The sequence below is a fragment of the Ranitomeya variabilis genome, chromosome 5 (assembly GCF_051348905.1).
Source record: "Ranitomeya variabilis isolate aRanVar5 chromosome 5, aRanVar5.hap1, whole genome shotgun sequence".
Classification (NCBI taxonomy): domain Eukaryota; kingdom Metazoa; phylum Chordata; class Amphibia; order Anura; family Dendrobatidae; genus Ranitomeya; species Ranitomeya variabilis.
Genome location: NC_135236.1, coordinates 498,368,644 through 498,392,344, shown reverse-complemented (window position 1 = coordinate 498,392,344; position 23,701 = coordinate 498,368,644). Strand labels below are relative to the sequence as shown.

At 44.2% G+C, this 23,701-nt stretch overlaps 1 protein-coding gene across 1 annotated transcript in view; it reads left to right on the top strand.

Annotated features, from left to right (window-relative positions):
- Nucleotides 1-23,701, top strand: part of ALDH1L2 (aldehyde dehydrogenase 1 family member L2) — a 93,549-nt gene that overhangs the window by 12,062 nt on the left and 57,786 nt on the right. The window contains exon 2 of the mRNA XM_077265670.1: nucleotides 6,833-6,977. Within this exon, the coding sequence (XP_077121785.1) occupies nucleotides 6,833-6,977 (145 nt within the window). The remainder of the gene's footprint in view (nucleotides 1-6,832; nucleotides 6,978-23,701) is intronic.

Here is a 23,701-nt window from a genome sequence, read left to right as displayed (position 1 = left end):
CCATCCTAGCCCCAGTGTGTCTCATTCCTGGCTTCAGCCATATGTTCTCCCATCCTGCCCTCATGAGTATCCATTCTGCCCCATATGATCTCCCCATCCTGCCCCATCTGTCTCCATCATATCCATCCTGCCCCATGATCCAATCCTGCCCCCATGTCTTTCATTCTGCCCCAGTGTCTCCAATCATGCCTCGTATCTCCATTCTGCCCCCAATGTCTCCAGTCCTGCCCCCAGTGTGTCCAGCATTCTGCCCCCAGTGTGTCCAGCATTCTGCCCCCAGTGTGTCCAGCATTCTGCCCCCAGTGTGTCCAGCATTCTGCCCCCAGTGTGTCCAGCATTCTGCCCCAGTGTGTCCAGCATTCTGCCCCCAGTGTGTCCAGCATTCTGCCCCAAGTGCTCCAGCATTCTACCACCAGTGTGTCCAGTATTCTGCCCCAGTGTGTCCAGTATTCTGCCCCCAGTGTGTCCAGCATTCTGCCCCCAGTGTGTCCAGCATTCTGCCCCCAGTGTGTCCAGCATTCTGCCCCCAGTGCACCAGCATTCTGCCCCCAGTGTGTCCAGCATTCTGCCCATAGTGCTCCAGCATTCTGCCCCAGTGTGTCCAGCATTCTGCCCCCAGTGCTCCAGCATTCTACCCCCAGTTTGTCCAGCATTCTGCCCCCAGTGCTCCAGCATTCTACCCCCAGTGTGCTCCAGCATTCTGCCCCAGGCCCCTCGGATCGCCGCTCTCAATAATAAAAAAATAAATTCTTCTTACCTGGCCACGCTCCAGTGGCTAAGGCGAAGCTCCCTCCACTCAGCTGAAGCGCTCACTTGCCGGCAACTGACACTGACATCAGACACCGGCAACGTGCGCGCTGCGGCTGACATCAGCTGCCAGCCTCCGATTGGCTGGCGGCTGTTATATATTGACGTGCGGGTGCAGGCACCCGCGCATCAATAGCGTTAAACTGCCGCAGCATTGCTAAGGGCCCGATTTAGCCTGCCGGTAGGGGCCCAGTGAGCAGATGAGACGGGGCCCGATGCGGGCCCCCTCTGCCCACCGGGCCCCATACGCCAGTCAGGGCAGTAATGCCCTGACGGCAGCCCTCCCTGCAGCTAAGAAGATAAAGCAGCTTTACTCATACAGCTTCCAGGCCGGGCATTCACTGAGCCATGTGTAAGGGGTGTCGCATTCCTACCCCTTTACAGTGCCTTGCGAAAGTATTCGGCCCCCTGGAACTTTTCAACCTTTTCCCACATATCATGCTTCAAACAAAGATACCAAATGTAAATTTTGGGTGAAGAATCAACAAGTGAAACACAATTGTGAAGTAGAATGAAATGTATTAGTTATTTTAAATTTTTGTGGAAATTCAAAAACTGAAAAGTGGGGCGTGCAATATTATTCGGCCCCTTTACTTTCAGTGCAGCAAACTCACTCCAGAAGTTCTTTGTGGATCTCTGTATGATCCAATGTTGTCCTAAATGCCTAATGATGATAAATATAATCCACCTGTGTGTAATCAAGTCTCCGTATAAATGCACCTGCTCTGTGATGGTCTTCGTGATGCTCTCTGTGCTTTAAAAAGAACCCTGAGACTAAGGAACACAACAGGCAGGTCCGTGATACTGTTGTGGAGAAATTTAAAGCCGGATTTGGATACAAAAGGATTTCCAAAACGTTAAACATCCCAAGGAGTACTGTGCAAGCGATCATATTGAAATAGAAGGAGTATCATACCACTGCAAATATACCAAGACCCAGCTGTCCCTCTAAACTTTCATCTCAAACAAGGAGAAGATTGATCAGAGATGCAGCCAAGGGGCCCATGAACACTCTGGATGAACTGCAAAGATCTACAGCTGACGTGGGACAGTCTGTCCATAGGACAACAATCAGTAGTACACTGCACAAATCTGGCCTTTATGGAAGAGTGGCAGGAAGAAAGCCATTTCTCAAAGATATCCATAAAAAGTGTCGTTTAAAGTTTGCAACAAGCCACCTGGGAGACACACCAAACATGTGGAAGAATGTGCTCTGGTCAGAAGAAACCAAACTCGAACGTTTTGGCAACAATGCTAAACAATATGTTTGGCATAAAGGCAACACAGCTCATCACCCTGAACACACCGTGCCCACTGTCAAACATGGTGGTGGCAGCATCATGGTTTGGGCCTGCTTTTCTTCAGCAGGGACAGGGAAGATGGGTAAAATTGATGGGAAGATGGATGGAGCCAAATACAGGACCATTCTTGAAGAAAACCTGTTGAAGTCTGCAAAAAACCTGAGACCGGGACAGAGATTTTTCTTCCAACAAGACAATGATCCCAAACATAAAGCAAAATCTACAATGGAATGGTTCACAAATAAACGTATCCAGGTGTTAGAATGGCCAAGTCAAAGTCCAGACTTCAATCCAATCGAGAATCTGTGGAAAGAGCTGAAAACTGCTCTTCACAAATGATCTCCATCAAACCTCACTGAGCTCGAGCTGTTTGCCAAGGAAGAATGGACAAGAATTTTAGTCTCTCGATGTACAAAACTGATAGAGACATACCCCAAGCAACTTGCATCTGTAATCACAGCAAAAGGTGGCGCAACAAAGTATTAAGTTAAAGGGGCCGAATAATATTGCACGCCCCACTTTTCAGTTTTTGAATTTCCACAAAAATTTAAAATAACCAATAAATTTCATTCTACTTCACAATTGTGTTCCACTTGTTGTTGATTCTTCACCAAAAATTTACATTTGGTATCTTTATGTTTGAAGCAGGATATGTGGGAAAAGGTTGAAAAGTTCCAGGGGCCCGAATACTTTTGCAAGGCACTGTAAATGTGTAAATCCTTTAATTGTGTAAATTTATTATGCTGCTATGTAATGTTGTGTATTGTAGGATAGGGCAAGTGTAAAATCTGTTATAGGACACTAGATGGGGCTCCACATTTTACATAGTTATGTAGGAGGGGCTGTCTGTGATAAGTAAAAGTGTCTTCCTGTTTTAGAGTTAGTTAGAGCCTGGGAGCTGAACAGCTCAGGAGGGCCATTGTGCCCAGATAGTCCCGTGGGGCTTAATGCCCGGGACCGCACAGGAACAGCCCCATAACTTCAACCACAGTTCAGAACAGGGGTCAAGAAGTGGTCCTTAACCAGTACAGGGACACAGGTCGCTCGCCACATAGCAGATCATGGCTTGGGCTGACGCCTTTCATACCGGGATGAAACGGACGGAGGAACACTCAGGTGTATTGAACTCACACAGGGAGGATGCTGCATAATCGCAAGAGGCGGTATGTCCCTGTAATGTACTGCAGGAAGTAGAGGAAAGCGTAGGGAAAGGGGAGAACGTGAACTGCGTGGAACCTGATGCTAATGCTGTAACTGACTGGAATGTGCTGAGACAATCTAATAGTAAAGTTCTTCGTTTTATTGTAAGTTGGAAAAGGACTCTCTCTTATTGTTCAATGGAAGCAGTGGAACCACAGCGAGCCCGATGGGACCCAGATGGTGCAGAGGGTGAAGCAAAAGGTATGCTGCAAACGGGACATTGTTTACATGTAATTGGGGGCCAGAGCATTTGTAATCAGTTAATCTCAGCCACGACTATGGCTCTGGTTCTGCGTTTTACACATGCACTGTTCCAAGCAGAACAGTCATTTGCTGGCACAGCTTAGTTCAGTGGAGATTCCCCAGTACTGGTCCTCTTGTCTTATTAATTCATTTGTAATCCTGCCTGAAGGAGCCTCTGTGCTCTGAAAGTTTGCTAGCGTGTATTATTTTCTGGTTAGCCAATAAAGGTATCACTTCTGAGAATACTTTTGTCATCATTGGGCATAAAAGTTATTCACATCGTACTAATCCCTTGTAATATATGGACAATTGGGCGCCTAAATCCCCACCCCTCTTGTCAAGTGAGGCAGAAAAAAAATTCTTATCCATTTAATAACTATGGTGCCAGGTAGATATGACAAGTTTTGGCACAAATTAAGCCAGTATTCTGGCCCAATTATCTTCAATTTCCCTCATTGTTGTGTCAATACCATTGCAACCATTTCTGGTTTGGGTCTAAGCAGTAAAGAATGTTTTTAAACTAAATGTATCGTCCACAGATATAACTGGAAGGGACATGAAATCTTATGATGCCATAAGTGAAATACTAAAACTAGGTAGTCTTCCAAAGCATAAAAATATTCTAACTATAAACAAGCAAATATGTATACTAGATATTTAATATAAGAACCACAACTTCATGAGAAGCATGCCCATATAATGATCATACAAAGATAATAATAAATTATAAATTATATGAAAAAGGCCATGACAGACATGTCTGTGGGAAAATCGCTACTCAGCAATGAACTACCATAGAAAAAATGCGATCAAAGAACACCCAACAAGTTTCTATAATAAAAAATAGTATAAATACTTTATTAGAAATACATATAACACGATAACAAGGCCAGGGAGGGAGGTAAGAAATACTCAGGTCACAATGTGCACCAAGAAACGGCCAGGGGTACAGGCATGTGGACCAGGAAAATGGGATCATTAGTGTCTATGGTCCAAAAGGACTCCTGGATAAGGCCATAGCAGGAAGGAATACCCAATCAGGGAACATATCTTAGAAAACCAACCAACAGTTAATGCTATAAAGTTCAAGCATAATTACCTGCGCAGGCACAAAAAACGACCCTGGTCCACAGCGTGCACCCTGTTATCGTGTTATATGTATTTCTAATAAAGTATTTATACTATTTTTTATTATAGAAACTTGTTGGGTGTTCTTTGATCGCATTTTTTCTATGGTAGTTCATAGATATTTAATATACACAATGGATGCAAAGATAATGTATGTTTCTTTGTATTTCCTTTGTTGTGCCCCATGACAGTTTAATGCTCTGTTTGCTATACTTTGCTTGTTGTTATCACCTTGGTGCTGCCTGAAATGGGGGATTTGCACAATTTAATGACACACCAATCTCTATTTCCTGTTATTTTTAGGTGCAACTACGCTTTATAACATATGCTACCTACGGGAATAAAAACTGCTGTTATATGAATGCCCAGGTGTGCCCTATCGTATCGTGCCAGTAAAACAGCCACTCCCAGTATCTAAAGTAAATAAGAGTGACCTTGTGATTACCAGCAACTTTCTTTCTAAGAGGTTTTCTTAGGCTGGGATGGTATCCGTATGCTGTATATTGTTAGGATAGGCAAGTTTTGATCCATCTAGCACATAGTGATTGCTTGCTCTATAGACCTGGAGGTTGCTCTTTGTGCTGAGGTTGGCATAACAGAAGAGCAGAAGACTGGTTTTTAAAACTTGGCATTTCAGGTTGGGATAAGCTGTGATAACATTTTGTGACATAGTAAAAGGTTGATATGACTTGGTAACATAGGTATGTAACCATATTGCAGAAAGATTGGAAGAAATATTAGCGTTTCTTAAAATCAAAAATGAATACCTCCAAAATAATACTTAATAACTTTTGATCGATACAAACCAATATATTTTATACTGTAAGAGCATCCTTCAGAATGCATATGGAGCAGAACTGAAAACATACAGTAATACAGATCTCAGTTGATGTATGTTTTGCATCTGGATAAAACACCATATTCTTACTGTATTGTAATACATGCGTGTGCCCTAAATCCCTAAGGTTAAAAATGATCTACCATATTTATCTTTATGAGTATCAAGTACTATGGGTGTCATTCAATTTTCCATAGATGATGTATAATTGTGCATTTCTATATATTATGGCTCGGTACAATAAAGGTTTGTGGAAAACTGAGTGTCAACGCTTGGGACAAAGCAATAAGTCATTAGTGCACTAGAGGAAAAATATCAATGCCTAAGTCCGTAAATCAGAATTTTCTGAATCCCTTTCCTACAACAGTGTCAGTACTGATCATTTCCTTCACCGTTGACTGCAGTGAGTGCACACCTACAAAGACTAAGTTTGTTTCTGGTTATTCTGGAGCCAACTACAGTATTTGGTCCATCACGGTGTTAAATGTTCTTATTTTTTTAGGGTCGTTACATTGTTTTCTTTTTCTTTTGTTAATGAGTATAGCTTCTCCATAAACTGCTGCCTCTTCCAAAATACTGGGACATCCACAATAGAGTAGAACTATAGACACTATAGACACTATATCCAGGAGGATCAGAACACTTAGGCTACATCCCCACAGTCAGTAATCAGCAGCGCTTTGGATGTAGCACAATTCCGCTCCGTCCAAAGCGCTGCCGGCTTTGGAACGCAGGTGATTCCGCATGTATTCATTGAACAGTGCGGAATCACCGTGTCCAATACATTGGACTGGTGACATTTATCTTGCGGAGACTGAGCGTCTCTGCAAAATAAATAGACATGTTGCGGTCTGGAAAGACGCTCCCCATGTCCGTCTCCACAGGGAAGCCGGAGGCGTCCATGTATGCATAGTGGAGATGGGATTTCTTGAAATCCCATCCACTATGCTTTAACATCTGGTCGCTGCAGGTTGGACGCTGCGTATGTATGCAGCGTCCAACCCGCAGTTTTTACTGACAGTGGGAACATACCCTTAGTCTTGTCAGTAGGGGATGCTGAGAAGACCACTGTAGCTGACGCTATGCTGCATATCAGCAGAGTGGTGGAATATATAGTGGTAATAATGATAATAGTTTATTTAGCACAGAGCAATGTGTTTTAACCTTGGTGCAAAGTCTTCGTCAGGCTCACTCCAGTGTAGAGTATATGCAGAAATTTTCATTGTCGTATAGTTTTGAATCATTCTTCTGTGGCTCTTGTATATTGCTGTTTATTACAGAAACAATTGCTTGCAATTGCCATTGTGTGTTACAGGTATACTACAAGAACAAACTACGATTAGCTCTTATTGGTCAGAGCATCTTTGGCCAGGAAGTGTACAGTAATCTACGTAAAGAAGGGCATAAAGTGGTGGGAGTCTTCACTGTCCCAGACAAGGATGGGAAGGCAGATCCTCTTGGTAAGTCTTATTTTTAGAGATGCTTGGACACTCATGTAATCACATTGTGAAATTACTCTATAGAAATCAATTTCTGACCTATTTATCACTGACCACAAGCTTTTCTTTCAGTAGACCCTTCCTACGTCATATAAATGTAAAACGAAGTACCGTATCTATTTTCGTCTGACTTCTCACAGGAGAAAAGAATAAAAACTATTATAAAATTTAGTGGTCAATATTATCCGTATCAGATCAGATAGCTGTTGTTAGCTGTCAGTTACCTAATTTGTTGCCAAGGCAAAAATGTAGGTAGGGCATGAAAGTCAAGTAACCTGGGGCTACCGGTACATTGGGAGCCTGCAGCAACCACATTCCCTGTTAAAAGAATATCTTTCTATCACTCGCATATCTATTCAATTTAGTGGTGATTTAAGCAGGTATTTATGACTTTGATACCTACACTGAGCAGTGAAGGGCTGAAGAAAAATTTAAATTTCACCTCTGGTACCCCAAGCAAAGAAGATATGTCTGTCTCTCAGCCACCAATTGTGCAAGTTCTCCCACTTAAAAAGATGAGAGAGGCCTGTAATTGACAATGACATCATAGGTAGACCACAACTAAGATAGTCAAAATGAGAAAACAAATCCAGAAAATCACCTTGACTGATTTGGCAAGATTTATTTTGCAAATTATGGTGGAAAATAAGTATTTGGTCATTAACAAAAGTTCATCTCAATATTTTGTTATATATCCTTTTTTGGCAATGACAGAGGTCAAATGTTTTCTGTAAGTCTGCCGTCACACTAGCAGTATTTAGTCAGTATTTTACATCAGTATTTGTAAGCCAAAACCAGGAGTGGAACAAATACAGGAAAAGTATAGCAGAAGCATATGCACCACTTCTGCATTTATCACCCACTCCTGGTTTTGGCTTACAAATACTGATGTAAAATACTGACCAAATACTGCTAGTGTGATGGCAGCCTTAGTCTTCACATGGTTGGCACACATGGTTGGTGGTATGTTGGCCTATTCCTCCATGCAGATCTCCTCTAGATCAGTGATGTGTTGGGCCTGTCGCTGGGCAACACGGACTTTCAACTCCCTCCAAAGGTTTTCTATGGTGTTAAGATCTGGAGACTGGCTAAGCCACTCCAGAACCACATGCTTCTTACTCCTTTGTTGCCCTGGCGGTGTGCTTGGAATCATTATCATGCTGAAAAATCCATCCACATTTAATCTTCAATGCCCTTGCTGATGGAAGGAGGTTTGTACTCAAAATCTCACAATACATAACCACATTCATTCTTTCATGTACACAGATCAGTCATCCTGGTCCCATTGCAGAGAAACAGCCCCAAAGCATAATGTTGCCACCCCCATGCTTCACAGTAGGTATAGTGTTCTTTGGATGCAACTCAGCATTCTGCTTCCTCCAAACACAATGAGTTTCTACCAAACAGTTCTACTTTGGTTTCATCAGACAATACGACATTATCCCAATAATCTTCTGGATAATCCAAATACTCTCTAGCAAATTTCAGACGTGCCTGGACATGTACTGGCTTAAGCAGGGGGACATGTCTGGCACTGCAGGATCTGAGTCCCTGGCTGCTTAGTGTGTTACTGATGGTAGCCTTTGTTACGGTGGTCCCAGCTCTATGCAGGTCATTCACTAGGTCCCCCCGTGTTTGGGCAAAAGTCATCCAACCATGTCAAGTTGTACCTGCATATGGATGATCCTTATCACTGAATGTTCTACCTCTCTATATGCCAAACAGCCTCATGTGAATGGGGAGGGAAAAGGATGCCAGGCATAGTGCGCAATAAACACTTTTTTTTAATTCGTTTATTAATAACAAAATGAATCATGTTACATATACATTTGTTTCCAAAAGTTTGAACACAATAAACAATACATTTGAATCATCCATTGGCAAGCATACAGTAGGATAATGTTTCAGTTATGACAAACGCTCTTTTGAAACTTTAAAGTAAAGGCGTTAAGTTATTGGTAACATATAGAGATATAAGCCATAAATTGTACCTATCACTATTCTAACTACTAATACGCCGCAATACCTCATGCCTGTCGCCCATGCGATGTCCCCACCCACCACCAAAACCAGTCATGTTGTAACTACAGAGTAAGATGAGAAGAATTCCATCTACCCCAAATTTTTTCAAACTTTTCCGGACACCCCCTATTCTGATACAGTGTGCGCTCATATGGGATAATCGAATTTACCAGGTGGATCCAAGTTCTCCGGGAGGGGCATGAGCTCCCCATCCACCGCAGTGCCAATGCCTTTCGTGCCATAAAAAGGGTTTCCTTCAAGAGGATCTCAGTGTAATGATTGCAGGTCTCCTCCTCCCACACTCCAAATATACAAATTAATGGATCAAGGGGAACAGGAAGCGATAACAGCGATGTTAGTAAGGATGTCACCTCCCTCCAATAGTCAGAAGTAATAGGGCACCTCCATATCATGTGGATAAAATCTGCATCCGATGAGTGACATCGCGGACACTCTGACGTTTGATATCGACCCATTTTATAAAGCCGTGTCGGAGTTAAATATGCTTGATGCATTATATATAACTGGATCATCCTATTATTAACCGATGGAGATACCCTAATCGGAGACTCAAGAACGTCCTCCCAGTCCTCCTCCTGTATATTAGAAAGGAGTCCCTCCCATTTTCCCCTAATAAAATTAAGAGTAGATGTAGCTCCTGAAGATAGCAAATAAGTGTAGAGGGAGGAGATAAGACCTTGATGGCCCTGAAATTTGAGGATTCCTATCAAGGGCAAAGAAGAAATAGCACGACCTGCACCTGAGTGTCTCATATACAATTGAATAGCGAACCTCAATTGTAAATATCTAAAAAATTGGGACCTCGTTATACTGTGTTTAGCTTGCAATTGCTCAAACGATACAAAAATTCCCCCGTTATACAGATCACCTATGGAGGAGATGCCATGCGCCACCCAGAAGTCAGTGGACGGGTGATTAGATAATGCTGAAAAATATCCGTTGTTCCACAGGGGCATCTCCTCTATAATGGCTGTAAATTTAATAGTTTTTTTAATTTGCCTCCAGACCAATCGCGCCAAACGAAGCAAAGGTAGCAAACTTGGGGTATTAGTTTTCTCCATTTCCAGAAATTGTAACGGACAAGCAATTTGAGCCGACTGAAAAAGGTGACTTTCAGAGTTGGGAGGGGACCTATCGGGCATCCACTTATTGAGAGCCTTAGCCCGACCTGCCAGATAATAGAAATAGAAATCCGTCAACGCCGCCCCACCCCCCTGTTTTGGCCTCTGCAGCGTGGACAGTTTAAGTTTGGGTCTGGAAGCACCCCATATGAAAGTTGTAGTTTGAGAATTTAAAGTGGTAAAAAAGGATTTAAGAATCGGCACCGCACTGTGCTGAAGGAAGTAACTGAGTTTGGGGAGTAGTATCATTTTAATTAAATTAATACGACCAGCTACCGAAAGAGGGAGTTTAGACCAAGCTGCAAATTTAGATTTAACCAGTTCTATCAGGGGAAATATATTGAGTTGTAAATCGAGCCTACTAAGTTGAGAAATATGTATGCCTAGGTATTTGAAACTGGTTACAATGGGAAGGGGAGATAGGGTCCCAAGGCGAAGCATTGGAGTATGGGAGAGGGGCATCAACGCTGATTTATCCCAATTTATGTACAGGCCTGAATATCTACTAAATTCGTCTATGTGGCAATCACCCGCTGCAGAGTTTCTTCCGCTTTATCCATAAAGATCACCATGTCATCAGCATACAGACCGATGGTATCCACCCGGCCAGCTATGTCTATACCTTTAATATCTGGAGAGGACCTCACGCGTATCGCCAATGCCTCTATCGCCAGAGCGAAGAGGGTCGGGGAAAGGGGGCACCCCTGGCGGGTTCCTCGATGTAGTGAAAAGGGTGCAGAGATTGTGCCGTTTACAATTAGACGGGCTCTAGGTTTGATATACAGTAGACCCACCCATTTTAAAAAATTTTCTACGAAGCCATATTTTTGTAAACAAGCTGAGAGGAAGGGCCACTCGAGCGAATCAAAGGCCTTGGCCGCATCCAGCGATGCCAGTGCCCAGGAGTTATCTAATACTAATGAACTGTATTGGACTACTGATTGAACTCGTCTAATATTAATAGAGGTATTCTTACCTGGCATGAAACCTGTTTGGTCTGGATGTATAAGGTCTAGTACAATTGAGTTTAGTCTGGTAGCTAGAATTTTAGTAAAGATTTTATAGTCCACGTTTACCAAAGATATAGGACGGTAAGATCCACATTCCAAAGGGTCCTTTCCCTCTTTTTTAGGTACAATAATGTTTGCCTCGTAATAGGTGTCGGGCATAGAGCCTGCCTCCCACAGCCCCCAAAATATTTTCAACAAAAGTGGCGCCAGTGTACCCCGATATTTCTTATATAATTCAATGGGAAACCCGTCTGGACCAGGAGCTTTTCCGGAAGCCATATCTGCCATAGCATATTCAACCTCCTCCAAGGTAAACTTAGCGTCCATATAGGCTCGCTGTGTTGGGCTTAGTGTGGGAAACGTTATATCCGATATTTAGTTTAGGTTTTCCGAGATATCAAAGTCACATTTGGATGAATATAGTGACTTATAATATTCATGAAAACAATGGAGTATCTCCTCGGTTGAGGACACCAGTAGTCCGTCAGATGTTCGGATCTGTAATATAGTATTGGATATATTATGTTGACGTACCAAAAAGGCCAAAAATTTACTAGCTTGGTTGCCCAATTCAAAGTAAGATTGACGCGCAAAGAATAATTTACGCTTGGACTTAGTGTCCATATGTTGGACATATAGCCTCTGAGAAGATAACCATTTAAGTCTATTGCCATTAGTAGGGTCAGAAATATATGCAGATTCTGAGTCTCTCAATTTCCGCTCCACCTCGTCATCCTCCCCTGAGGTCACCCTCTTTATATAGGAAATTGTGGATGACAGACATCCCCGCAGATATGCCTTAAGAGCATCCCAAAATATATTAGTGTCCTGGGGCTCCGGGTGAGATGCAAGAAAACATTCTAGCTGATCAACAGTTCTATCACTAGAATCCAGTAATTTAAGCCAAAACGGATTCAGTTTCCAGAGTATACCATTATTGGAGTGTCCAAATTTACGTTTAAGGATAATTGGGCTATGGTCAGATATTCCCCTATTACCGTGTTCAATATTGTCTACCCATATTGCCACCCTCTCGGAACCAAATATGTAGTCTATGCGGGAGAGGGTGCGTCTGGTAGATGAATGGCAGGTATATCCCTTCATCCCGGGGTGGCGCACTCTCCACAGATCCAGCCATCCACTTCCCTCCATAAACAAAGCCAATTGGGAAGGAGCCTGTGATGGAGGCTCCCCAGTCGTCTCGTCACTCAGTCTCAGTCTATCCAGGCGACTATCCGTAACTAGATTAAAGTCCCCCATACAAATAACATTAGCTTCCGGGAAGCTTAGAGCAAAACTCAGTGCCCTCCGAAGGACCGAGACGTTAGCCGTAGGGGGGTTGTAAACACACAGTATAACATATTCACGAGAGTTAATTAGAGCATGTACAAAGACAAAACGACCTTCGGTGTCCCTTCTAGCCTCTCTGACCTCCCATCTGACATCCCTGTGAATAAGCAGTGAGACCCCTCTAGAATAGCTAGTGTGAAATGCGTGGACGGACCATTGCACCCATGGTTTCTGTACACAGCGGACCGACTCTCTGGTCAAGTGTGTATCCACCAGCGCCACTATATGGGGGTGATAACGCTTGATCTGAGAAAAGACCTTAATCTTCTTCCGAGGTGATTTAATACCCCGTACATTCCAGGTTATGCAGACTACCTCAGACCCCATACCCACATTTCAAAATATGATAAATAGTGGCGTCCGGTTTGAGACTGGGAACAACCCATACAAGGCAGGAGAATTGTTGGCGGCGATTTCTACCTACAAAACAAGTAAAATCAACATAAAAAAAACAGAAATAGAGCAAAAACCAAACAGTATAGGAGTGAAGTCCTGTGCTCCTATTGACAAGAAAAAACGGGGATACCCTTGCTAGATTCAGCGTCCGGTATTGTTGTTAAGTGGGACGCCCACATAGAGAGCTCCAATATGCAATGATCAGCACAACTACATTAGGATTTTTTGCGTTGGACACCCCGTGGGTTCGCAGCCACTCAGCCGCCTCTTCCGGATCAGTGAAAAATACAGAGGTGCCATCATGAACAATGCGCAGACGAGCTGGATAAATCATGGAGTAAATAACATTTTGGTCTCTGAGTTGCTTCTTTATATCCATAAACCGTGCCCGCTGTTTCTGGAGTTCCATTGAGAAATCCGGGAAGATTGAAATAGTAGCATTGTGGAATTTAATAGGGCTCTTCTGCCTTGCCAGGCGCAGGATAGTGTCTCTGTCTTTGCAGTTGGGAAGACGTGCCAAGAAGGGTCTCGGCGGAGCTCCAGGAAGGAGGGGTCTCGTAGGAACTCTATGGGCTCTCTCCACGGAGAAAGTTGAGGAAAATTCACCTCCCAGAGAGGTCTTGAGCCATTCCTCCAGAAATTCTTCAGGACGTTGACCCTCAGAGCGCTCCGGCAGACCAATAATTCGGATATTATTCCGACGTAGTCTATTCTCCAGGTCATCCGCTTTTTGTTTCCAATCATTTATGGAGCCAGACACCTTTGTCAATTTAGCTTCCATGGGAGGGATGGTGTCCTCCACTTGTGACATTCTTGTCTCCACCTCTGTGATACGTCCACCCATAGTTTGCATATCATGTCTCAGACGGCCAACCTCAGTGTGCACGTTCTCTATTTTTTCAGTAAGAGAAGATCTGGTCAAAGAGATGGCCTGCATTAGTTGTTCAGAGGCCTGCTTGAGGGTCAGTTCTTCCTGTTCACCCTTTTCAATACTATCCGACAGGCGGCCCTTCCATGGAGCCTGTGCAGGATTATTTCTAAGAGTTCGCCCACCATCCGAATGGTCCTCTCTAGCAAATTTCTTCAGTTTGTCAGCAGCTCCTGAACTCTTTGAATGCTGCATGACTGACAGAGGTGAAGGACAACCAGATGCCCAGAATAATAAAGGAGACAGCTCCACTCACAAAGATGATAGAGTAATACGAATCTCGTATACAGAGCCCAGCAGGCAGCGCAAAATGAGCAAGATATTTATAGTAGCAATAGAGTTCACTAAACGCAGCAGTGCCCAGTCCAGGTCAGACTTTGTGCACCAGGGTGAGGAGGGGAGAGCCCGCAGCCCCCGCAGAGAGAGCAGCAAGGAGGGGAGCCAAACCCTCCAAGTCTCTAGCACTGATAGGGATAGGTGACTGCCGAATAGGGGGAGCACGGGGCCCAATTTCTCAGGGCACACTCTGACTGTCCCCGTAATGTGAGTCAGGATATGTGCACACCTCCCAGACAGCGCCGGAAGGATGGCGTCCAGCGCCGCGTCTCTTCCTGATAAGGCGCACGCTTATGGAGTGACCGCCACCTCCCGCCGGCACCACCGACCAGCTCCCTCCAACCTCCGGCGCACCCAGGTCCAGCCGCGCTCCGCAAAGCCTCCCGGGCTCAGAAGGGTCTCAGCGGTAATGGAGGCCGGCGCCGCTCTGTGCTTCCTGAGCGCGCTCGCATGGAAAATGGCCGCCGCCTCGTGTGTGCCTCACCGCTCCCACAGGCCTCCCAGGATCTCCGCTCCTCTTCCAGCTCCGGAACACTCCCCGCAGCAGCCGCTCACCCTCTGGGGTCCAAGAGGGTCTCCAAACTGTGAGTAGCCCACACTGGAAGGGGTTTAGGTGCCAGGATTTAGTCAGGATAGCAGGAGCTCTCTCCGGGTGCGTCCTCTCGCTCCTGTTACATAGCCCCACAATAAACACTTTGATGTGGCTACGTACCTTACATTTTAAACATTGCAATATTGGAATTCAAATATTCATTAGTCGCAGTGTGTTGACACATTGTGTATGCGTATCTTTTCTACAGATACTCATTAATTATTCTGTGAGAAAAAAATCTTGCGTCACCAAAAGTCAGGTGTCAGAAACCCCTCTCGGTTATGGGTCTTGGATATATTAAATAATTATTTCCTCTTACAAAGGGGTAAGGCTTCTCCTTGAGGAGAGTGACATACCAGCTGTGGCTTGTCAAGGTAAGGAGGCTTATTCGCTGTGCAATGCTCCTCTGGGAAATTTTATATGCACATTGCCTCTTCAGAGAGAAAGAGGACTTGAACTCGGTATAGCGCCACCTGTAATATTGCAAGACTCGTTAAAGGGAACCTGTCACCCCCAAAATCGATGGTGAGGTAAGCTCACCGTCATCAGGGGCTTATCTACAGTATTCTGTAATGCTGTAATTCTGTAATGGTGTCAGTGGGTCATCGCACCTACAAACTATTACAGTAAAATCTGGCGCTTCTTGGAGCTATTTATTCCCTGTGTGGCTACTTTCACCATGGGTAAGGACTCTCTTAATATGCCTTAACATTTACTTGCTATCAGTCAGCGGTTGGTACATCCACTATGTGTTTTCATGCCCACTGCTGCGGCAGTCATGTGTTTATCCACCATTCTTTACTGCTGGCATAGCAGTTGATAGGCTCCTTTCTTGTCTACTGTGGTAGTTATATATACTCTTTTGTTAATACCAAGGGGATTTTCTCTTGATTGTCTTTAGGCACTGTGTCCATCTCCTTTCACCCTATGGCATCAATTACAACTATGCATATACACTATTGCACTTTGTTCATTGATCACCTGAGGATTTTTTGGGCGCTTTTTTCATCCTTGTATTAAAGGGTCATTTCAAATATCAGAGAGACCGAAGAATCTGGGAATATAAACTGATGATGACCTTTGACACACTCAGTGCAGGAATGAATGTGTAGCATGGATTTATGTCTTTTTACATCAATTAAGGAATTTGCTACTCAGACCGTGTGGGGACATCATAACCCAGAACCAGACCCCAATCAGAGGACAATAAAACATTTACACTCCTTATCTATGAACTGTTTCAATATTTATAGACACAACTGTTTATCACTCTCACATTCTGGTAGATCGGCTTCATGTCACCTGTCATCTATGCCATTATTTCTGGGCTGTGTTGTGCATAAATATGTGTTTCTTCAGAATTTGTATTAGTCTATTCCTGGTGAAGGGACCTGAGTAGTCTCGAAAGCTTGCAATTTGTTACTATCTTTTCAGTTAGCCATTAAAAGGTATCAAGCACTGAGGACCCTCAATTCTAAATATTTTTCATCCTTGTGCAATTTTTCATACATGTAACTGTGTATTTAATAAATAAGTATTGTTTCTCTTTGCGGAGATCGACATGCTAAGCATGCCGAGATGAGGAGACTTAAGGCCGCAATGCTCCTCTGGGTAATATGCTAATTATGCAAATTGTCTCTTTAGAAAGGAAGAGAGCTAGAACTCTAGTGTCACCTATTGGAAGGTAGCAATCCTACAAGTCAATGTTGACCCTTTAACGAGCCTTGTCACATGACTTAGGATAATAGCCAAACCAGAATCTCAATTTGCAGACACTGTGTTCCGGGGTACTGCCCCTCATCAGTGCAAAGCGGAGATCTGGTTTGGCTGTGTGAGAGGGGTCAGACCGTTATCCAAAAAGTATTGTTTCTCCTTGCGGAGATCGACATGCTAAGCATGCCGAGATGAGGAGACTTAAAGCCGCAATGCTCCTCTGGGTAATATGCTAATTATGCAAATTGTCTCTTCAGAGAGGAAGAGATCTAGAACTCCAGTGCCACCTATTGGAAGGTAGCAATCCTACAAGTCAAATGCATGCTTAGCATGTCGATCTCCGCAAGGAGAAACGATACTTAAACAATAAATGTTGGGGTCCATTTTTTCCTGTTAGTCTTGTCAAAATAAAAAAAAAATGGATCTGAATTAAATTCTTCCATATTCAAAAAATTCCTGTGAAGCACTTGAAGGGTTAACAAACTTCTTGAATGCGGTTTTGACCAGATTGAGCAGTGCAGTTTTTTAGAATGGTGTCAATTTTTGATATTTTCTGTCATATAGACCCCTCAAAGTGACGTCCCTAAAAAAAATGATTTTGTAAATTTTGTTGGAAAAATGAAAATAGCTGGTCAACTTTTAACCCTTATAACTTCCTAACAAAAAAAACTGGTTCCAAAATTGTGCTGATGTGACGTAGACATGTGGGAAATGTTATTTATTAACTATTTTGTGTGACATATCTCTGTGATTTAAGGGCATGAAAATTCAAAGTTTAAAAATTGTGAAAATTTCGCCAATTTTCAGTTTTTTTCACAAATAAACGCAAGTCATATTGCAAAAATTTTACCACTATCATGAAGTACAATATGTCACAAAAAACAGTCTCAGAATCACTGGGATCTGTTAAACCATTCCAGAGTTATAACCAAATTAAGTGAGTCAGAATTGTAAAAATTGGTCTGGTCATTAAAGTGCAAACCACCTTCGGGCGTAAAAGGGTTAACTTTAGGCCTCTTAGAGATCATTTCATCTTCAATTTGCTTAAATGTTCACAATAGCAGTAATTTTGACCAGGGGTGCCCAAACTTTTACATGTCACTGTAGCTGAGAGAGAGACATGCTGGGTTCTCTCTCTGAATGGAGTGACTGAGGAGTAAGGCCTCTTCACATTTCAGTCTGCTGGTGTCAGTCAAAATCCGTCGTCACAACGGAGCGACGGATCCGTCAAAAATAGTGAAAAACGGAAACAACAGATCTGGTTTTTCGATGGAGCCGTATAGCAGATCAGTCAGAAAGCCGTATCCGTTGCATCCATCGCATTAGTTTTTTGCTCCGTTTCTTCCATTTTTTCAACAGATCCGTTTCCGGGTAAATTCGCTGGATCCGTTTTTTTCACAAAACGACAGATTTTGACTGAAACAAAAAGACTGAAGTGTGAAAGAGGCCTTAGTCCAGGGGTCTCAAACACACGGCCCGTGGGCCGCATGCAGCCCCTCTGGCTGCTTCATGCAACGATCGTGCTCGCTCCAGCAGCCGCCGATATCCGCGCTGTAGTGCAGTGTATTGCCAGGCAGAGACCGGCTCTTGGCACAGCAATACTAGTGTCAGCCGCCGGCCTATCAGGGGCCTACAGCTGACATCTGCGCATGGCAGTGACATCATACGCCGCTGCGCCGGGACGCAGATGTCAGCTGCTGGCCTCTGATAGACGAGAACCGGTCTCTGCGTGGCAATACACTGCACTATAGAGCGGATGTCAGTGGCTCCTGGATCGGGCTGCGATCATCAAGGGGTCTTTGTGCCTGCGGGCCACAGGAGCAGAAAGGACGCCGAGGGAACGGAGGACAGGTGAGAAGAATCTTTTTTTTCTTCTCTGTTATGTCTATGTGAAAATGGGGGTACCTGGATGGGGGACCTGTCTGCAATATGGGGGGGGGGCCTGGATGGGGGACCTGTGTTGTGTATCCGCTTTTTGGGCTCCCCTGGTGGTTGCTGGTGGTATTGGTGACTTGTTTGCACTTTGCTGCTTCTGTTCACCTGCTTCCATCAGCGTTTGGGAGTTTCCTATTTAGCCTTGCTCTCCAGTCATTTCCTTGCCGGTCATCATTGTAACCAGAGCCTTCGGTTGCATGTTCCTGCTACTAGTCTGCTGATCAGCTAAGTGGACTTTGTCCTTTTGTTTTGTATCTTTTGTCCAGTTTGCAGTTTTTGTAATTCTCTGTAGCTGGAAGCTCTTGCGGGCTGAAATTGCCACTCCTGTGTCATGAGTTGACACAGGAGTCTTAAAGTAATTTCAGGATGGTTTTTGAAAGGGTTTTCAGTTGACCGTGAAGTCCTCTTTTGTATCTTTCTGCTATCTAGTAAGTGGACCTCTCTTTGCTAAATCTACTTTCATACTGTGTATGTCTTTTCCTCTTAATTCACCGTTATTACATGTGGGGGGCTGCTATCATCTTTTGGGGTATTTCCCTAGAGGTAAGCCAGGTCTGTTTCTTCCTCTACCAGGCGTAGTTAGTCCTCCGGCTGACGCGTGGCATATAGGAAGCCATAGGTATGCTCCCTGGCTACTATTAGTTGTGTGGTAGATTTAGCTCACGGTCAACTCGAGTTTCCATCACCCGAGAGCTCGTTCGTTATTTATATGTTTCTTACGTTCCCTTGCCATTGGGAACCATGACAGTATGACCGGCCCGAGTTAAAACTTATTGGCAGAAGAAAGGAGAGAAAGAAAGAAGTCTGTAAAATTTTTTTTTTTTTTCTTCTTTTTCCCTATGCTTGCTCCATAGTTGGATCAGTTGTATTTCAGCTCTAATTACTGCCTTTGCCTTTCTCTCCTTATAATCCTTGAATGGCTCTGAGCTCACCTGTTTAAAGATGGATCCTCAGAGTTTGGCTGCAGGTTTAAATAATCTTGCTACGAAGGTTCAAAATTTACAAGATTTTGTTATGCATACTCCTATTTCTGAACCTAAAATCCCTACACCAGAGGTGTTTTCCGGAGATAGATCTCGGTTTCTGAATTTCAAATATAATTGTAAATTGTTCCTTTCTCTCAGACCTCACTCCTCAGGAGATCCTGTCCAGCAGGTTAAGATTGTAATTTCTTTGCTGCGAGGTGACCCTCAAAATTGGGCATTTTCATTGGCACCAGGGGATCCTGCGTTGCTCAATGTGGATGCGTTTTTCCTGGCTTTAGGGTTGCTTTATGAGGAACCTAATTTGGAGATTCAAGCTGAAAAAGCTTTGATAGCCCTATCTCAAGGGCAAGATGAAGCTGAAATATACTGCCAAAAATTTCGTAAATGGTCTGTGCTTACTCAGTGGAATGAGTGCGCCTTAGCGGCAAATTTCAGAGAGGGCCTTTCTGATGCCGTTAAAGATGTTATGGTCGGGTTCCCTGCGCCTACAGGTCTGAATGAGTCCATGACATTGGCAATTCAGATTGATCGGCGTTTGCGGGAGCGCAAACCCGTGTACCATTTGGCGGTATCTTCTGAAGAGACGCCAGAGAAAATGCAATGTGACAGAATTATGTCCAGAAGCGAGCGGCAGAATTATAGGCGTAAAAATGGGTTATGCTTCTATTGTGGTGATTCTGCTCATGTTATATCGGCATGCTCTAAACGTACTAGGAAGGTTGACAAGTCTATTTCAATTGGCACTTTACAGTCCAAATTTATTTTGTCTGTAACCTTGATTTGTTCATTATCAGTTATTACCGTGGATGCCTATGTGGACTCTGGCGCCGCTCTGAGTCTTATGGACTGGTCCTTTGCCAGGCGCTGTGGGTTTGATTTAGAGCCTCTGGAAGTCCCTATACCTCTGAAGGGTATTGATTCTACACCTTTGGCTTGTAATAAACCACAGTTCTGGACGCAAGTGACTATGCGTATGACTCCAGACCATCAGGAGGTGATTCGCTTCCTTGTGTTGTACAATTTACATGATGTTTTGGTGCTTGGATTACCATGGTTACAGTCTCATAACCCAGTCCTTGACTGGAAAGCTATGTCTGTGTTAAGCTGGGGATGTCGGGGGGCTCATGGGGACACTCCTTTGGTGTCCATTTCGTCATCTATTCCATCTGAGATTCCGGCATTTTTGTCTGATTATCGTGATATTTTTGAAGAGCCTAAAATTGGTTCACTCCCTCCTCACAGGGATTGTGATTGCGCCATAGATCTGATTCCTGGCAGTAAATTTCCAAAGGGTCGTTTGTTTAACCTATCTGTACCTGAACATGCTGCTATGCGCGAGTATATTAAGGAGTCCCTGGAAAAGGGACATATTCGTCCTTCTTCATCACCTTTAGGAGCCGGTTTTTTCTTTGTCTCTAAAAAGGATGGCTCTCTGAGGCCTTGTATTGATTATCGACTCCTGAATAAAATTACAGTCAAATATCAGTATCCGTTGCCTTTGCTGACTGATTTGTTTGCTCGCATAAGGGGGGCTAAGTGGTTCTCTAAGATTGATCTTCGTGGGGCGTATAATTTGGTGCGAATTAAGCAGGGGGATGAGTGGAAAACCGCATTTAATACGCCTGAGGGCCATTTTGAGTATTTGGTAATGCCTTTCGGCCTTTCTAATGCACCTTCTGTCTTTCAGTCCTTAATGCATGATATTTTCCGTGAATATTTGGATAAATTTATGATAGTGTACTTGGATGATATTTTGATTTTTTCTGATGACTGGGAGTCTCATGTTCAGCAGGTCAGGAGGGTTTTTCAGGTTTTGCGGGAGAATTCTTTGTGTGTAAAGGGTTCAAAGTGTGTTTTTGGGGTTCAAAAAATTTCCTTTTTGGGGTACATTTTTTCCCCTTCTTCTATTGAGATGGACCCTGTCAAGGTTCGGGCTATTTACGACTGGACGCAGCCTACTTCTCTGAAGAGTCTCCAGAAATTCTTGGGCTTTGCTAATTCTTATCGTCGATTTATAGCTGGTTTTTCTGGCGTTGCTAAACCTCTGACGGATTTGACTAAAAAGGGTGCTGATGTTGCCAATTGGTCCCCTGCTGCCGTGGAGGCCTTTCGGGAGCTTAAGCGCCGCTTTTTGTCTGCACCTGTGTTGCGCCAGCCTGATGTTTCTCTTCCCTTTCAGGTTGAGGTTGATGCTTCCGAGATCGGAGCGGGGGCGGTTTTGTCGCAGAAAAGTTCCGACTGCTCAGTGATGAGACCTTGTGCGTTCTTTTCGCGAAAATTTTCGGCCGCCGAGCGAAACTATGATGTTTGTAATCAGGAGCTTTTGGCCATGAAGTGGGCATTTGAGGAGTGGCGTCATTGGCTTGAGGGTGCCAAACATCAGGTGGTAGTTTTGACTGATCACAAGAATTTAATTTATTTGGAGTCTGCCAGGCGCCTGAATCCTAGACAGGCACGTTGGTCGTTGTTCTTTTCCCGGTTTAATTTTGTGGTCTCGTACTTACCGGGTTCTAGGAATGTGAAGGCAGATGCTCTTTCTAGGAGTTTTGAGCCTGACTCTCCTGGGAATTCTGAACCTGCTGGTGTCCTTAAGGATGGAGTGGTTTTGTCTGCTGTCTCTCCAGATTTGCGACGTGCTTTGCAAGAATTTCAGGAGGATAGACCTGATCGTTGTCCGTCTGGTAGACTGTTTGTTCCTGACGAGTGGACCACTAGAGTCATCTCGGAAGTTCATTCTTCTACTCTGGCAGGTCATCCGGGAATTTTTGGCACCAGAGATTTGGTGGCTAGATCCTTCTGGTGGCCTTCCCTGTCTCGAGATGTGCGTGTTTTTGTGCAGTCTTGCGATGTGTGTGCTCGGGCCAAGCCTTGTTGTTCTAGGGCTAGTGGGTTGTTGTTGCCCTTGCCTATTCCGAAGAGGCCTTGGACGCACATCTCTATGGACTTTATCTCGGACCTCCCTGTTTCTCAGAAGATGTCTGTCATCTGGGTGGTGTGTGACCGTTTTTCTAAAATGGTTCATTTGGTGCCATTGCCTAAGTTGCCTTCCTCATCTGAGTTGGTCCCTCTGTTTTTTCAAAATGTGGTTCGCTTGCATGGTATTCCGGAAAACATCGTTTCTGACAGGGGTACCCAGTTCGTGTCTAGATTTTGGCGGGCAGTCTGTGCCAGGTTGGGCATTGATTTGTCTTTTTCGTCTGCATTCCATCCTCAAACCAATGGCCAGACGGAACGAACTAATCAAACTTTGGAGACTTATTTGAGGTGTTTTGTGTCTGCGGATCAGGATGATTGGGTTGCCTTTCTGCTGTTGGCGGAGTTTGCTCTTAATAATCGGGCTAGTTCTGCCACTTTGGTTTCTCCTTTCTTTTGCAATTCAGGGTTTCATCCGCGTTTTTCATCTGGTCAGGTTGAATCTTCGGATTGTCCTGGAGTGGATGCGGTAGTGGATCGGTTGCATCAGATTTGGGGACAAGTGGTGGATAATTTGGAATTGTCCCAGGAGAGGACTCAGCAGTTTGCTAACCGCCGTCGTCGTGTTGGCCCCCACCTTCGTGTTGGGGACTTGGTGTGGTTGTCTTCCCGTTTTGTCCCTATGAGGGTTTCTTCTCCTAAATTTAAGCCTCGGTTCATCGGTCCTTATAGGATTTTGGAGATTCTTAACCCTGTCTCCTTTCGTTTGGACCTCCCGGCATCTTTCGCTATCCATAATGTGTTCCATCGGTCGCTGTTGCGGAGATATGAGGTACCGGTGGTTCCTTCTACTGAACCTCCTGCTCCTGTGCTGGTGGAGGGTGAATTGGAGTACGTGGTAGAAAAGATCTTGGACTCCCGTATTTCCAGACGGAGACTTCAATATCTGGTTAAATGGAAGGGCTATGGTCAGGAAGATAATTCTTGGGTAACTGCCTCTGATGTTCATGCCTCGGATTTGGTTCGTGCCTTTCATAGGGCTCATCCAGATCGCCCTGGCGGTTCTTGTGAGGGTTCGGTGCCCCCTCCTTAAGGGGAGGGTACTGTTGTGTATCCGCTTTTTGGGCTCCCCTGGTGGTTGCTGGTGGTATTGGTGACTTGTTTGCACTTTGCTGCTTCTGTTCACCTGCTTCCATCAGCGTTTGGGAGTTTCCTATTTAGCCTTGCTCTCCAGTCATTTCCTTGCCGGTCATCATTGTAACCAGAGCCTTCGGTTGCATGTTCCTGCAACTAGTCTGCTGATCAGCTAAGTGGACTTTGTCCTTTTGTTTTGTATCTTTTGTCCAGTTTGCAGTTTTTGTA